At 46.7% G+C, this 15,455-nt stretch overlaps 1 protein-coding gene across 4 annotated transcripts in view; it reads left to right on the forward strand.

The window, feature by feature from the left end:
- LOC143172027 (amyloid-beta A4 precursor protein-binding family A member 1-like) overlaps positions 1–15,455 on the forward strand; it is a 138,457-nt gene that overhangs the window by 67,905 nt on the left and 55,097 nt on the right. For all 4 annotated transcript variants that reach the window (XM_076361242.1, XM_076361244.1, XM_076361245.1 and 1 more), the window contains exon 2: positions 7,972–9,176. In XM_076361242.1, the coding sequence (XP_076217357.1) occupies positions 8,025–9,176 (1,152 nt within the window). In that variant the 5' untranslated portion in view covers positions 7,972–8,024. The remainder of the gene's footprint in view (positions 1–7,971; positions 9,177–15,455) is intronic.

Consider the following 15,455-nt stretch of genomic DNA (forward strand, 5'->3'; position numbering starts at 1 on the left):
AAGTGAAAAAAGTCTGTCTGGAGCCTGTGCCAAGATTTCCTTTTCCTCTCTTTTAAGGACTTAGTTTTAAAGACTAAAACAATGGGTATGGCACAGACAAGGTGAAACACTTGCTGAAATGGAAGCTACACCCACTGGGGGTTCCTATAGAGCTATAGCACAAATAATTCCTAGCTGCCCTCCCCTGCCTGTCAGGAACTCTGATGGACAGCAGCTGAAATCACTATTGCTTTTTCTATCCAGGAGTAAAAAAAAAACCCCAAAAAACCAACAAAAAAACCCAAATTAAAAACCCATCAACCGTTTCTGTGGCTTTGCACAAAGCTTGTTTAGTGCAGCAGTGTAATTTAAGACTCTGCCTGAATTCACTAAATTTGGTTCAAGTCCTAATTTATGCATTGAATTATTTTTTAATTATTATTGGTATCTGACATTTTATAGCATCTTTTTATAGCATCATTTTATATATCAAAATATAAGTCTTCTGACAGGCATTTTCCCTCCCTTGGACTTGTGGGTGATGTGATGGTTGGAGGCCATCTTGGGCATAGCCATCATGAAATTATAGAGATTTCAATTCTTGGAGAAGTAAGGAGGGGGGTCAGCAGAACTGCTACCTTGGACTTCCGGAGGACAGCCCTTGGCCTGTTTAGGGGCCTGGTTGACAGAGTCCCTTGGGAGGCAGTCCTGAAGAACAAAGGAGTCCAGGAAGGCTGGACATTCATCAAGAAGGAAGTCTTAAAGGCGCAGGAGCAGGCCGTCCCCATGTGCCAAAAGACGAGCCGGCGGGGAAGAAGACCAGCCTGGCTGAACAGAGAGCTTTGGCTGGAACTCAGGAAAAAAAAGAGAGTTTATGACCTTTGGAAGAAGGGGCAGGCAACTCAGGAGGACTACAAAGATGTTATGCAGGGAGAAAATTAGAAGGGCCAAAGCCCACTAGAACTTAATCTGGCTACTACCGTAAAAGACAATCAAATACGTTTCTATAAATACATTAGCAACAAAAGGAGGGCTAAGGAAAATCAATGTGCTAGTTTTGGCTGGGGTAGAGTTAATTTCTTCATAGTAGCTAGTATGGAGCTATGTTTTGTATTTGTGCTGAAAACAGTGTTGATAACACAGGGACGTTTTCGTTACTGTTGAGCAGTGCTTACACAGAGTCAAGGCCTTTTCTGCTTCTCACACCACCCCACCAGCGAGTAGGCTGGGGGTGCACAAGAAGTTGGGAGGGGACACAGCTGGGACAGCTGACCCCAACTGACCAAAGGGATATTCCACACCATATGACATCATGCTCAGCATATAAAGCTGGGGGAAGAAGAAGGAAGGGGGATGTTCAGAGTTATGGCGTTTGTCTTCCCAAGTAACCATTACACGTGATGGAGCCCTGCTTTCCTGGAGATGGCTGAACACCTGCCTGCCGATGGGAAGTAGTGAATGAATTCCTTGTTCTGCTTTGCTTGCGTCTGCGGCTTTTGCTTTCCCTATTAAACTGTCTTTATCTCAACCCACGAGTTATCTGATTTTTACTCTTCCGATTCTCTCCCCCATCCCACCGGGGGGGGGAGTGTGAACAACTGTGTGGTACTTAGTTGCCAGCTGGGGTTAAACCACGACAGTCCTTTTTGGCACCCAACATGGGTCTCGAAGGGTTTGAGATAATAACAGATTGACCAGAGCATATTAAGGAACCTATATCTGTTAATAGTTGCAGGTCACAATATTGATTCATCTGTTCTCGATATTAGTTTATCTGATTTGCATCATGCTCTTTTTTTTGCTGTACATGTTAGAGATTAGTGTTGGTTTTTGCAGTTTGCTGTGGTCTGCAGTGATTGGTGATGTTTCGCTTGGGAGGTTTGTTATTACAACACTGGCCTTGAGCTTAATCTGGTATTTCAGCTTTGTACTGAAGCCATTACTGTACTTTGGGTACCACGTCATGGAGACAATTAGCAATTATAGCTCTTCCTCTGAGAGGTTTTTATGGAGGAAATACAGAATGGCAGCTTCACTACCTTCGTCTATGATGTTTCCTCCTTCATTACAGTAACTTTTCAGTATCTTGAACATCCTTGAGTAGTTAAGATACTTCTATTGGTACTTCTTGGGAATATTGTTTCGGTTTTGTCTAAGGTTAATAAGCAATTTAAGAATATCATCTAGAGATCTGCCCCAAGGCTGGATAGCTATGGGTGGCAGGGTGTGTGGGACAAGATGGGCAAGTACCTAGGACGGTGCGCATCCCCAGTGTTTTGGAACGTCACCCCTGAACAAGTGCAGAATCCTGAAAAACTAGTAAAGTATTTGGAAAAAGTATGCTGTCGCCCTGGCAACTCCAGAGAGATGCAGATCACTGCAATGTGCTGGGGCCTGGCCCATGCCTACCGAGTCCTGTTCAACACCATTCAGTACCCTCAAAGGGAAGAGAAGGTCTCTGGATCTGATGACAAAACGAGAGAAACTGCGGCTACTCCAACCCCGGCAACAGGCCCTGCGGCTACTACAGCCCCGGCAACAGGCCCTGTGGCTGAACCAAAGAACCAACCCATGCCAGTATCAGTTGCCCCTATACACAAGAAGAAATCTTGGAAGCGGAAGTCGGCTCGATTAGTAAAGGAGGAAGAAGCTTCTTCTAAAAGGGACCTGGAGGAAGAAGTGGACGAGGCAGACTAACCTGGAGAAGGGCCATCATGAGAACAGGAGGAGGAGGGCCAGCCACTGCTTGGGGAGGAAGAAGAGGAAGAACTCATAAATGAGGCAGTAACCACCCGATCCCTATCCCTGAGTGAGCTGCGAGATATACGAAAAGATTTCAGCCGTCGTCCAGGTGAGCATATTGTCACCTGGCTGCTCCGATGCTGGGATAATGGGGCCAGTAGCCTGGAATTAGAGGGTAGGGAAGCCAAGCAGCTGGGATCCCTTTCTAGGGAAGGGGGCATTGACAAAGCAATTGGAAAAAGGGCACAAATCCTCAGCCTTTGGAGGCGACTCCTGTCAAGCGTGAAGGAAAGGTATCCCTTCAAGGAAGATGTCATATGTCGCCCAAGCAAGTGGACCACCATGGAGAGGGGTATCCAGTACCTGAGGGAATTAGCTGTGCTGGAGGTGATTTATGGTGACCTGAGCAATGAACAGCTATCCAAAGATCCAGATGAAGTCAACTGCACACGACCCATGTGGCGGAAGTTTGTAAGGAGCGCACCATCGTCATACGCCAATTCATTGGCAGTGATGACCTGGAAAGATGGAGAGGGACAAACGGTGGATGAATTGGCTAGTCAACTCCGGCAATACGAAGAAAGTCTCTCTTCCTCCCTCATCTCGGCTGTGGAGAAACTGTCCGGGAAAGTCCAGCAACTTGAAGAGGATAGGTCCTACTCCCCACCTGTACGGACCAATATCTCAGCTATTAGGAGTCAGCGTTCTTTTGCTCAAGAGAGAGAATATAAAGGGTACACGCCACGGGGCACCCTATGGTTTTACCTGCATGACCACGGAGAGGACATGAGGAAGTGGGATGGAAACTCTACCTTGACCCTAGGGGCACGGGTACGTGAGTTGCAAAGAAAACCAATCCCAGAAGGGGGTTCTTCCAGGAAAATTGCTGCTCCAGTTTCCAGCAGGCAGTTCCCCAGACAGAGTAGAAGGGCCGATCTTATTTCTGATCTTAATGAAGAGACTTCTGACTCGTATTTACAAGAAATGAGAAACGGATACTATGACCAGGACTAGAGGGGCCCTGCCTCCAGCCAGGGGGAGGAAAGGGACAACCGGGTTTCCTGGACTGTGTGGATTCGGTGGCCTGGCCTGGCCACAGGAGTAGAAGGCTCTAGTGGACACCGGTGCACAGTGTACCCTAATGCCATCAAGATATATAGGGACAGAACCCATCTGTATTTCTGGGGTGACGGGGGGATCCCAACAGCTAACTGTATTGGAAGCCGAAGTGAGTCTAACTGGGAATGAGTGGCAGAAGCACCCCATTGTGACTGGCCCAGAGGCTCCGTGCATCCTTGGCATAGACTACCTCAGGAGAGGGTATTTCAAGGACCCAAAAGGGTACCGGTGGGCTTTTGGTATAGCTGCCTTGGAGATGGAAGAAATGAAACAGCTGTCCACCTTGCCTGGTCTCTCGGAGGACCCTTCTGTTGTGGGGTTGCTGAAGGTCGAAGACCAACAGGTGCCAATCGCTACCACCACGGTGCACCGGCGGCAATATCGCACCAACCGAGACTCCTTGATTCCCATCCATAAGCTGATTCGTCGACTGGAGAGCCAAGGAGTGATCAGCAAGACTTGCTCACCCTTTAACAGTCCCATATGGCCAGTGCGAAAGTCTAATGGAGAGTGGAGACTAACAGTGGAGTGTAGACTCTCATGGCCTGAACAAACTCACGCTGCCGCTGAGTGCTGCTGTGCCAGACATTGTAGAACTTCAGTACAAACTGGAGTCAAAGGCAGCCAAGTGGTATGCCAGAGCAACTGGCAGCGTAGGGGCCAACCCATCTGGGCTGCCGCATTGTGGCAAGATATTGCTGCCCGGGTGGAGAACCTGGTTGTAAAAGTCCGTCACGTAGATGCTCACGTACCCAAGAGTCAGGCCACTGAAGAACATCAAAACAGCCAGCAGGTGGATCAGGCTGCTAAGATTGAAGTGGCTCAGGTGGATCTGGACTGGCAACATAAGGGTGAATTATTTCTAGCTCGGTGGGCCCATGACACCTCAGGGTGCCATCAAGGAAGAGATGCAACATACAGATGGGCTCGTGATCGAGGGGTGGACTTGACCATGGACACTATTGCGCAGGTCATCCATGAATGTGAAACATATGCTGCAATCAAGCAAGCCAAGCGGTTAAAGCCTCTCTGGTATGGAGGACGATGGTTGAAATATCAATATGGGGAGGCCTGGCAGATTGATTATATCACACTCCCACAAACCCGCCAAGGCAAGCGCCACGTGCTTACAATGGTGGAGGCAACCCCCGGATGGCTGGAAACATATCCCGTGCCCCATGCCACTGCCCGGAACACTATCCTGGGCCTTGAAAAGCAAGTCCTATGGCGACATGGCACCCCAGAAAGAATTGAGTCAGACAATGGGACTCATTTCCGAAACAACCTCATAGACACCTGGGCCAAAGAGCACGGCATTGAGTGGGTGTATCACATCCCCTATCATGCACCAGCCTCTGGGAAAATGGAACGATACAATGGACTGTTAGACTACGCTGAGAGCAATGGGTGGCGGGACATTCAAACATTGGGATACACATTTAGCAAAGGCCACCTGGTTAGTCAACACTCGGGGATCTGCCAATCGAGCTGGCCCTGCCCAGTCAGAACTTTTACGTACTGTAGATGGGAATAAAGTCCCTGTAGTGCACATAAAGAATATGTTGGGGAAAACAGTTTGGGTTATTCCTGCCTCGGGCAGAGGCAAACCCATCCATGGGATTGCTTTTGCTCAAGGACCTGGGTGCACTTGGTGGATAATGCGGAAGGATGGGGAAGTCCGACGTGTACCTCAAGGGGATTTGATTTTGGGTGAGAATAGCCAATGATCTGAATTATGTGATGTTAAGTACTACTTAATATTATATGCCATACCAATGATATTACAATAAGAATCACCCAGACTAATGAAGAATGACCTTCGATGAAACCAAGCAAAGCACAGTGATGATGGAACCAGAACTGACTTCAACATGAAACAATCCAACACCGCATACCATCCCCATCTTTCCTGCCCTGAAAGATTATGATGACAGATGGAGCCCAAAGTGATGGACGAAATGAACTCAACGAACATTTTATAGGGATGGCCCATAGACTAAGGGAATGATATCTGTGTGTATATATCAAAAGACAGGAAAGGTGGTGGTGATTAATTGGAATGTATTGGAAAGTGTGGGACCTGGGCATGACGTAGGTGGTATAGAATAAGGGGTGGATACTGTCCTGGTTTTCGGCTGGGATAGATTTAATTTCCTTCCTAGTAGTGGAATAGTGCTGTGTTTTGGATTTAGGATGAGAACAATGTTGATAACACACGGATGTTTTAGTTGTTGCTAGGTAGTGCTTACACTAGTCAAGGACTTTTCAGCTTCTCATGCCCTGCCAGCGAGAAGCTGGGAGGGGGCACAGCCAGGACAGCTGACCCAAACTGGCCAAAGGGGTATTCCATACCATATGACGTCATGCTCAGTATATAAACTGGGGGGAGTTGGCCGGGGGAGGGGTGACCACTGCTCGGGAAGTGGCTGGGCATCGGGCGGTGGGTGGTGAGGAATTGCATTGTGCATCACTTGTTTTGTATATTCTTTTATCATTATTATTATTATTTTCCCTTCCTTTTCTGTCCTATTGAACTGTCTTTATCTCAACCCATGAATTTTACTTTTTTTTTCCCTGATTCTCTCCCCCATCCCACTGGGCGGGGGGAGGTGAGCGAGCGGCTGTGTGGTGTTTAGCTGCCTGCCAGCTTAAAGCACAACACGCTCTCTAGAACTAACTGAAAGGAGTTTGTAGCGAGGTGGGTGTTGGTCCCTTCTCCCAAGTAACAAGCGATAGGACAAGAGGAAATGGCCTCAAGTTGCACCAGGGGAGGTTTAGTTTGGATATTAGGAAAAATTTCTTCACCGAAAGGGTTGTCAAGCATTGGAACAGGCTGCCCAGGAAGTGGTTGAGTTACCATCCGTGGAAGTATTTAAAAGACATGTAGATGTGGTGCTTAGGGACATGGTTTACTGGTGGACTTGGCAGTGCTAGGTTAACGGTTGGGTTTGATGATCTTAAAGGTCTTTTCTAACTTAAATGAATCTATGATTCTATATTTGGTAGTAAACCACAGGCTAAAATTATATTTTTCTCATGGATATGCAATTAGACTTGAAATACATGAGAAGGTCTTATGACACTACATTTTAAAACATTGGACAAGGTTCATAATAGCTGCAATTGGCAGGTAAAAACTATACCCTCTGAGCTAGGTAAACTTGGTTGCTCTGAGAAACATCTAGGGGATAAGCTGTATTCTTATAGGTTTTTCTTATTTCCATGCTGTATTTAATTATCATTGTTGGCAGACCTCTGTTGTAATTATGTCATCATTTGATATTTTTTTACTCTGAGCAGAACGCATTTGGTAAAACTAAAATGTCTCACTAGTCTCAGTGTAGCAAGTGTCACAGTTATGAATATTTGTAATGTCTATTTCCTGTTTTAGGAAAGACATTTGAGGCAGAAGTAATTTTGCATAATTTTAGATGTATTTCATGAAGATGTCTATACTGGAGCTAGCTATCTTATGCTTCTCTAGGGAAGAGAAACAGGCACTTTGCATTGCACCCTAAAAGTGTCTTTTTCTCTCCATTGACTAAAAGGAGCCCTAGGATGAGGATCTCAGTTGAAGATATCATGTTGGAAATGTCCAGTCATCATATATCTAGTCTAGTATCATATATCTGACCAATTGCAGACTACTGCAATGGGATAAAATCTCTTTGTCATTTTAAACTGCCACATCCTACCACAATATCTCTACCACAATTGAGCCCCTGGTGAAAGTTATTTGCTTTGATGTACATCTTGTCTGCATTGTCTAGATGTCTGGCCAGTCCATAGAAGCACTTCTTGGACTGGTCTGAGATAGTAGATTCTTTCCCAGAGAATTTGTCCATAAATCTGTAAACTGCAATTCTCAAAGGAATTGTGGTCCCATCTCTGAATGAAGGGTGCTGGTAGAAATCAGTTTGCGTTGGAAGATCATGCTGTTGTGCTGGTTGTCCTCTGACTTTAGAGCTGATGAAGCCAAAACTTTGTCTGTTGGAGAAGCGAGGGTGGCTTTTGCTACTCTGGGGTTGTTTGTTGACTCCACATTGTGGGGCTTTTTTGTTTGACTGTTTGTTTTGTTTGTGGTTGTTTGTTGTTTTTTTTTTAATAACATCACTCTTAATTTCTTTCCAGTCCTGGTAGACAAAATGTCTATAGAATAAGTGGCCTACACACCAGAACTTTCCATGAACCATTTGGTCATACCATCTGAGGTGGAGGTGAATGAAGAGACAGCAAATGAAGATATGAATGAATCAGTGGAAGCTGACTTGGAGCACTCACAGGTAGAAGAGGAACGACAGTCTGTGATCTGCTATTCAAGGCACAGAAACAGCAACCAAGGGGTACCGTCTGGGCAGGAAGAGGAAGGGATGCTAGCTCGATCAGCCAGCACTGAGAGTGATTTCCACAATCACATGGACATGGTGGAAGGGGATGTTATAGCCACAGCAGAGGATGGCTATGATGTAGATATAGTTCAGGAGAATGAGGATGAGAGTACATATGCAGTGCAGTACAGGCCTGAGTCTGAGGAGTACACAGAAAATGCTGAAGCAGAGCATACTGAGGCTGTTCATAATCAAACACTGCCTGATCATGTACGTTTCCACTCCACTGAACATGAGGAAGCCATGAATGCAGCGTACTCAGGTTATGTCTACGCTCACCAGCCCCTCCACCAAGGACAGGATGAGCGGTATGCTGAGCCCTATGCTGACTATAGGCAGCAGGAGCATGTGTATGAGGAGATAGGGGATGTGATGGACCTTGATGTTAGGGAGGGGCTTCAGCTCTCTGAGTGGGAAAGGGAGGAAGCCGACAACTATCGCAAGGAAGCTCTTGGTGCCCGCCTTCACCATTATGATGAACGATCTGATGGAGAGTCGGACAGCCCTGAGAAAGAGGCAGAGTTTGCTCCATATCCAAGAATGGACAGCTATGAACAAGAGGAAGATATTGATCAGATTGTGGCAGAGGTGAAACAGAGTATGAGCTCTCAGAGCTTGGGCAAGTCTGCTGAAGACATGCTAGAGGCAGAGCAGAGCTTGGAGCATGCTCATGCTCTCCCTGGCAGGGGGCACGAAAGCAATGGTCAACTGTCAGCTGGTTCTAGGGCCACAGCCAACTCAGGAGAGTCAGTACAGAGGTGCAGAAAGGAAAAAAGGGACGCCATATCACTGGCCATCAAAGATATTAAAGAAGCTATTGAGGAAGTGAAGACAAGGACAGTTCGTTCTCCTTATACCCCTGATGAACCGAAAGAACCTATTTGGGTGATGAGGCAGGACATTAGCCCAACCAGGGACTGTGATGATCAGAGGCCACTAGATGGAGATGTAAGTATACAGAGCTATAGGCTCACATGTTACAATTAAAGGAACAGGGATCGTGTGATATACATTACAGTGAAACTGAGAGGGTTATACTCTTCTGTGATTCATTTTATTCCTCAGTAAAGTATGTAATGCTGTATCTATTTTAAATTTTTACTCAAAAGGATGCATAAGGAGTATACATATATGTTGTCAGTGCACCAAGTGCACCAAATTTTCCTTTATGAAACATTGCTGACTTCATTAGAGTTGTACTAGAGATTAATTTGACACAGAAAGCTCTACTGACTTTTTTTCTGAAACAAGTGCGACTATATCTTTTTTTCCTAACATCCACTGGATAATTAGAATAACTACCAAATAATTTACCTTACGGTATAGAACCTTGTGTGTTCTTGTTAAGTCTGGACTTGTCAGTTTTGTTTTCTGTCAGATAATAATGCTAACAGTTTCCATGAAAAACTTGTTAATATTATTTACTATTTCTATAAAGGTAATATCACAGATGCAGATCTGAAAAGATTCAGGCTCCTTATCTGCTTGTAGTCTCTAGAGATTTGCTGTGAATCTTCATGCATTATATTATAGAATAGAATAGAATAGAATAGAATAGTTCAGTTGGAAAGCACCTACAACAATCATCTAGTCCAACTGCCTGACCACTTCAGGGCTGACCAAAAGTTACCAGCATGTTAGTAAGGGCATTGTCCACATGCCTCTTAAACACTGACAAGCATGGGGCATCAACCACCTCTCTAGGAAGCCTGTTCCAGTGTTTGACCACCCTCTCAGTAAAGAAATGCTTCCTAATGTCCAGTCTAAACCTCCCCTGGTACAGCTTTGAACCATTCCCACGCGTCCAGTCACTGGATCCCAGGGAGAAGAGATCAGCACCTCCCTCTCCACTTCCCCTCCTCAGGAAGCTGTAGAGACCAATGAGGTCGCCCCTCAGCCTCCTTTTCTCCAAACTAGCCAAACCCAGTGTTCTTAGCTGCTCCTCATAGGACATGCCTTCCAGCCCTTTCACCAGCTTTGTTGCCCTCCTCTGGACGCATTCAAGGACCTTCACATCCTTCTTAAATTGTGGGGACCAGAACTGCACACAGTACTCAAGGTGAGGCCGCACCAATGCTGAATACAGTGGGATAATCACCTCTCTTGACCGGCTGGTTATACTGTGTTTGATGCACCCCAGGATGCGGTTTGCCCTCTTGGCTGCCAGGGCACACTGCTGACTCCTATTGAGCCTGCTGTCAACCAGCACCCCCAGATCCCTTTCCGCGGGGCTGCTCTCCAGCCACTCCTCTCCCAATCTATACTTGTGCCTGGCATTACTCTGTCCCAGGTGCAGAATCTGGCATTTGTTCTTGTTAAATTTCATGCCAGTGATGATTGCCCAATGCTCCAATCTATCCAGATCCCTCTGCAAGGCCTCTTGTCCCTCGAGAGCATCAACAGCACCTCCCAGTTTGGTATCGTCAGCAAACTTGCTAATGGTGCATTCAACTCCTGCATCCAGATCATTGATAAATATATTGAACAGAACTGGCCCTAGAGTTGAACCCTGAGGAACACCGCTGGTGACCAGTCGCCAGCCAGATGTAGCCCCATTCACTACAACCCTTTGAGCCCTGCCGTTCAGCCAGTTCTTCACCCAGCGCACCATGTACCTGTTCATCTCACAGTTGGACAACTTGTCCAGAAGGGCGCTGTGAGGGACAGTATCTAAAGCCTTACTAAAATCCAGAAAAACTACTTCCCCCCCCACAGAGGCATCCTGCTGTAACATCCGCCAACTCCTTCAGTACTCTGGGATGAATCCCATCAGGCCCCATGGACTTATGAACATACAGCTGATACAGCTGGTCCCTTACAATTTCAGTGTCCACAAATGGAAAGTCACTGTTCCCGCAGTCGTGGTCCTCTGACTCAGAGGGCCGGGCAGCCCAAGGTCTATCTGTATTATTATAGCATTGAATGCCTCTGCCTTTTCTTCATCCCTATTAGTCAGGTGACCATCTTCAACAAGCATTGATCCAATGTTTTCCTTGGACCTCCTCTTGGTAATGATATACTTAAAAAAGCCCTTCTTGTTGTCTGACACAACACTGGCCACTTTCAACTCTAGTTGAGCTTTGGCCTTTCATGCCTTCTCCCTGTATATACGAACCACAGCTCTGTAATCTTCCTGCAAAGCCTGACCTTGCTTCCAGAGATCGTGCAATTTCTTTTTCCTCTTGAGCTCCACAAGGAGTTCCCTGTTCAGCCAAGCTGGTCTTCTGCCCCGCTTGCTTGCCTTTTGACACGATGAGATTGCCTGCTCCTGTGCTTTTAAAAGGTGGTTCTTAAAAACTGACCAGCTCTCATGGACCCCTAAGCCCTCAAAAGCAGATTCCCAGGGGACACTGCTAACTAGCTCCCTGAGTAGCTTAAAGTTTGCTCTCTTGAAATAGAGTAGCAACTCTGCTGACCTTTTTTTCTCATTACACCAAAAATTTTGAACTCAACCATTTTGTGATCACTGTGGCCAAGACAGCCTCCTACCATCACATCCCCCACGAGTCCTTCTCTATTCACAAATAACAAGTCTAGGAGGACATCTTTCCTAGTTGGCTCACTGAGTATTTGTGACATATTATTGTTGTAAAGTAATCTCTCTCCTCTGACCTGAGTGTTAAAGGCCACTATTCAGGTTTACAGTCTTAGATTTTATTTTATTAATTCTGTACTTCTTGGCATCAAGCCTAATTTGCATCAGAATAGGTTCATAGCCTGTCATTCCAGTTCTCATTGCTGCTCTGTGAAGGTAATTTAACTATTAAGTTTATGAGTTTTTTTAAAATTCCTAATAAATTAAGTTCATAAGTAACTTTTAACTGTGTTAAAATTTATACCTGATATGAAAAGGATCAATAGACTAAATTTGGTGGGCCAAAGTAATCCCTAATGTGAATCCACTCAGTTATCTCCAGGATGACTGCGCTGTAAACATCTGCATCGCTCTTCTTTGTTGCTGTGGAACACTTTTTGGTGACCTCTATTTGTTTGGAAGAACATGGAATGATAGAAGTTTGTTGTTGTTTGGGTTTTTTTCTTTTTAAATCGATATCAATTTAATTTTTAAATAAAATGTTTGTAACCTAGGTGTCAGGGCCTGGAGCACATTCCCTCCCTTCTGGGAGTTTACCTGGCTGAGTCCAAGGTCAGCTCCTTCGCCAATAAGAGCTGTTGTGAAGAAAGCTAGAAGTGAGGGCCTTCCACTACTTTCCCCTGGGAGCTGCTTTTAAGCTGAGGCATTACCACTAGCCCCTGCCTGTGCTACATCACAGCTGTGTAGCAGCTATGTCTGTGCCTGGTCTTGGATCTCTCTGATTCTGACCGTGACCTGGACCCACCGGCTTGGCTTCCTGGCTTGGCCTTGGACCTGTCTCATCACTACAGACTTGCTGGGTGAACACTGGACTGTGTCTGACCCTGACCACTGTCTCTGGCCCTGATCCTGACCCAGACTTGCTGCTCTGCATTATGGCTCCTTGTTGGTGAGGTCACTGCTCTTGCTTGCCTTATTTTTGTGCTCCATTCCTGGCTCACCTTCACTTGTGGAGCAGCCGGCCCTTATTGTTCCCTGACACTAGGCTCCCATCAGAAATACCCAAAACACCTCGGTCTCTTCTGCATCAAAGGGAATTCAGATGATGAAAAATTGATTACATGCAGTTTAAACATGAGACATACCTATGCTTTTCCAGCTATGTTCAAACCAAATAACTAGTATTCTGCAAGTAGGAACAGATTTAGAAGCATAGTGTTTCAACTGTGGAAAAGCATGCTAGTAGTTTCCTGACATTTTTTTTTTCCCATGGAAAACCATCAGAAACCCATAGTAATGACTATGTTCTAATTCTTGTGTGCATTCCTACAGATTTCAGTCATTTCTTCCCCAGTTCAAACCACGGTAAGCCGATGCTAGCAACAGCAGCAGTTGCTGCGTGCTGGGAGGAGTGCGAGGCTTGCGAGGTACCCGGGGGGGGGGTGTCTGAGAGGGTTTCTGGGCCTCCAACACTCTTGGGCTGTCTGTGGGGAAGAAACCAGCCGGCAGGCGACAGGTCTCACGAGAGGGGTGGGCGAGAGTTGGGCAGTGCCAGCTTGTCCCTGCGGCCAGTTCAAACCACATATAACTGGCCCCTAGGGAGCGCCAATGATCCAGGAGCTGTGTAGGCAGTTTGTGTGGTAGGGTGTACAAACAGGGATCAGTGTCTGTTGGGCGTGGTGTTGGCAGCTTGCGGGGCAGGGTGTGTGGGAAGGGCTGCACACTCTGCCAGTTATTGAGCTGCTGCCTGCTCTGCTCACCTTCCGGCTTAGGCTGCAGCCCTGATGGTCACCTCAGCTAGCTGGTGGCTGTGCAAGCATACCCAGCAGCTTGAGGTCTCCAGGTTGTCAGAAGCATGGTGGTAGAGACTAGGCAAGGATTGTGCTCTGCAGCAGCCAGGAATCAGCTACCTAGCCAGGCTAGCCTGGGATGAGTGGAGGCAGCCACCCAGACAGGGCTTCCTATTAGGGAAGCTGCTGTCCAGATGGAGGGCTGCAAAGACTGCACCCCCCCACCTCCTGGGTGGAGGAGGATACAAGCTCCATCTGTGTAAGGTGTGCTCAGGTGGAGTCACTCAGGAAGCAGGTGGAGTAGCTGCAGGAGGAAGTTAGCAGGCTATGCTGTATCAGGGAGGGTGAACAAGAAATAGATAGGGTATTATTTGAGACTTTGCAAGAAGAAATACTAGGTCCCCGTGACACTGACCTCCAAGGACTACCAGACAAAGAGCTTTAACAGTGAACAGACGGCACGTTGGAGAAGGAGGTGCCGTGGTCTCTGGTAACCCGTGGGAACAGGATGTCACTTCACTCCCCTTCCTCATATGTATCAACCAGCAACAAATATGAAGTCTTGGCAGTGGACGAAGCCAATGAGCAAGATTCACAGGGAGAAACTGCACCAGCAGCACATACTAAAAGCTGCAAAAGACATACTAAAAGCCGCAAAAGGAAGCGGCGAGTGCTAGTAGTGGGTGACTGCTGAAAGGCACTGAGGCACCCATCTGCTGGCCTGATATACAGTCAAGGGAAGTTTGCTGCTTGCCAGGAGCCAAGATCTGGGATGTCCCAGAGAGACTGCCACAACTGGTTAAAAGCACAGGCTACTATCCCCTACTTCTTTTCCACATGGGCACCAATGACACGGTAAAGCATAGCCTGGGTAAGATCAAGCAGGACTTCAGAGCCCTGGGGGCCCAAGTGATCTTCTCTGTCTTGCCAGTCAGGGATAGAGGTGCAGGGATAGTCGACGCATCATGCAGATCAATACCTGTCTTTGTAGCTGGTGACATCGCCAGGGCTTTGGTTTCTATGATCATGGGGCATTCTTTGATGAATACAGCCTATTGGGGAGAAATGGGATCCACCTATCTAGAAGAGGCAGGAGAATCTTTGCTAGCAGATTGGCTGACTTAGTGAATCGTGCTTTAAACTAACAAACTTGGGGAGGGGGAGTGTCCAAAACTGACACACCTGCATATTCATAAGCAACAGGTTGGATGAGCGCACCTAACAAGAGTAGTGAGGAATGCTCCCCAACCCTCTCCAAAGGCAAGAACCCTAAGTCCAGCCACCTCAAGTGCATGTACAGCAATGCACATAGTCTGGGAAAGAAACAGGAGGAACTGGAGCTCTGTGCCCAGCCTGAGAGTTATGATGTCATAGGAATCACAGAAACTTGGTGGGAAAACTCACATGACTGGAAGACCGCAATGGATGGCTACAAACTCTTTTGGAAAGATAGGAAGGGAAGAAGAGGAGGTGCAGTTGCACTTTATGTAAAAGAGAAATTTTAGTGTATGGAGGTCAGCTATGGAGACCGCGAAAGTTCTACTGAATGCCTTTGGATCAAGATTAGAGGGACCATCACCAAGGGGGATCTTATGGTAGGTATCTGTTACTGACCTCCCAGTCAGGACGACGAGGCTGACGAAACCTTACTTCAGCTGCTCAAGGAAGTCTCAGGCCAACAGAACCTGGTCCTCATGGGAGACTTCAATTACCCAGACATTTGTTGGGAAAACAACACAAGTCGTCCATCAGGTTCCTGGAATGCATTGAGGACTGCTTCCTGCTACAGATGCTGGACATGCCAACTAGGAATGGCGCATTGCTAGATTTACTGCTCACAAACCGAGAAGACTTACTTGACATCATAACTACCAATGGTAGCCTTGGATGCAGCGACCACAA

Source organism: Aptenodytes patagonicus, chromosome W (genome assembly GCF_965638725.1).
Source record: "Aptenodytes patagonicus chromosome W, bAptPat1.pri.cur, whole genome shotgun sequence".
NCBI lineage: Eukaryota > Metazoa > Chordata > Aves > Sphenisciformes > Spheniscidae > Aptenodytes > Aptenodytes patagonicus.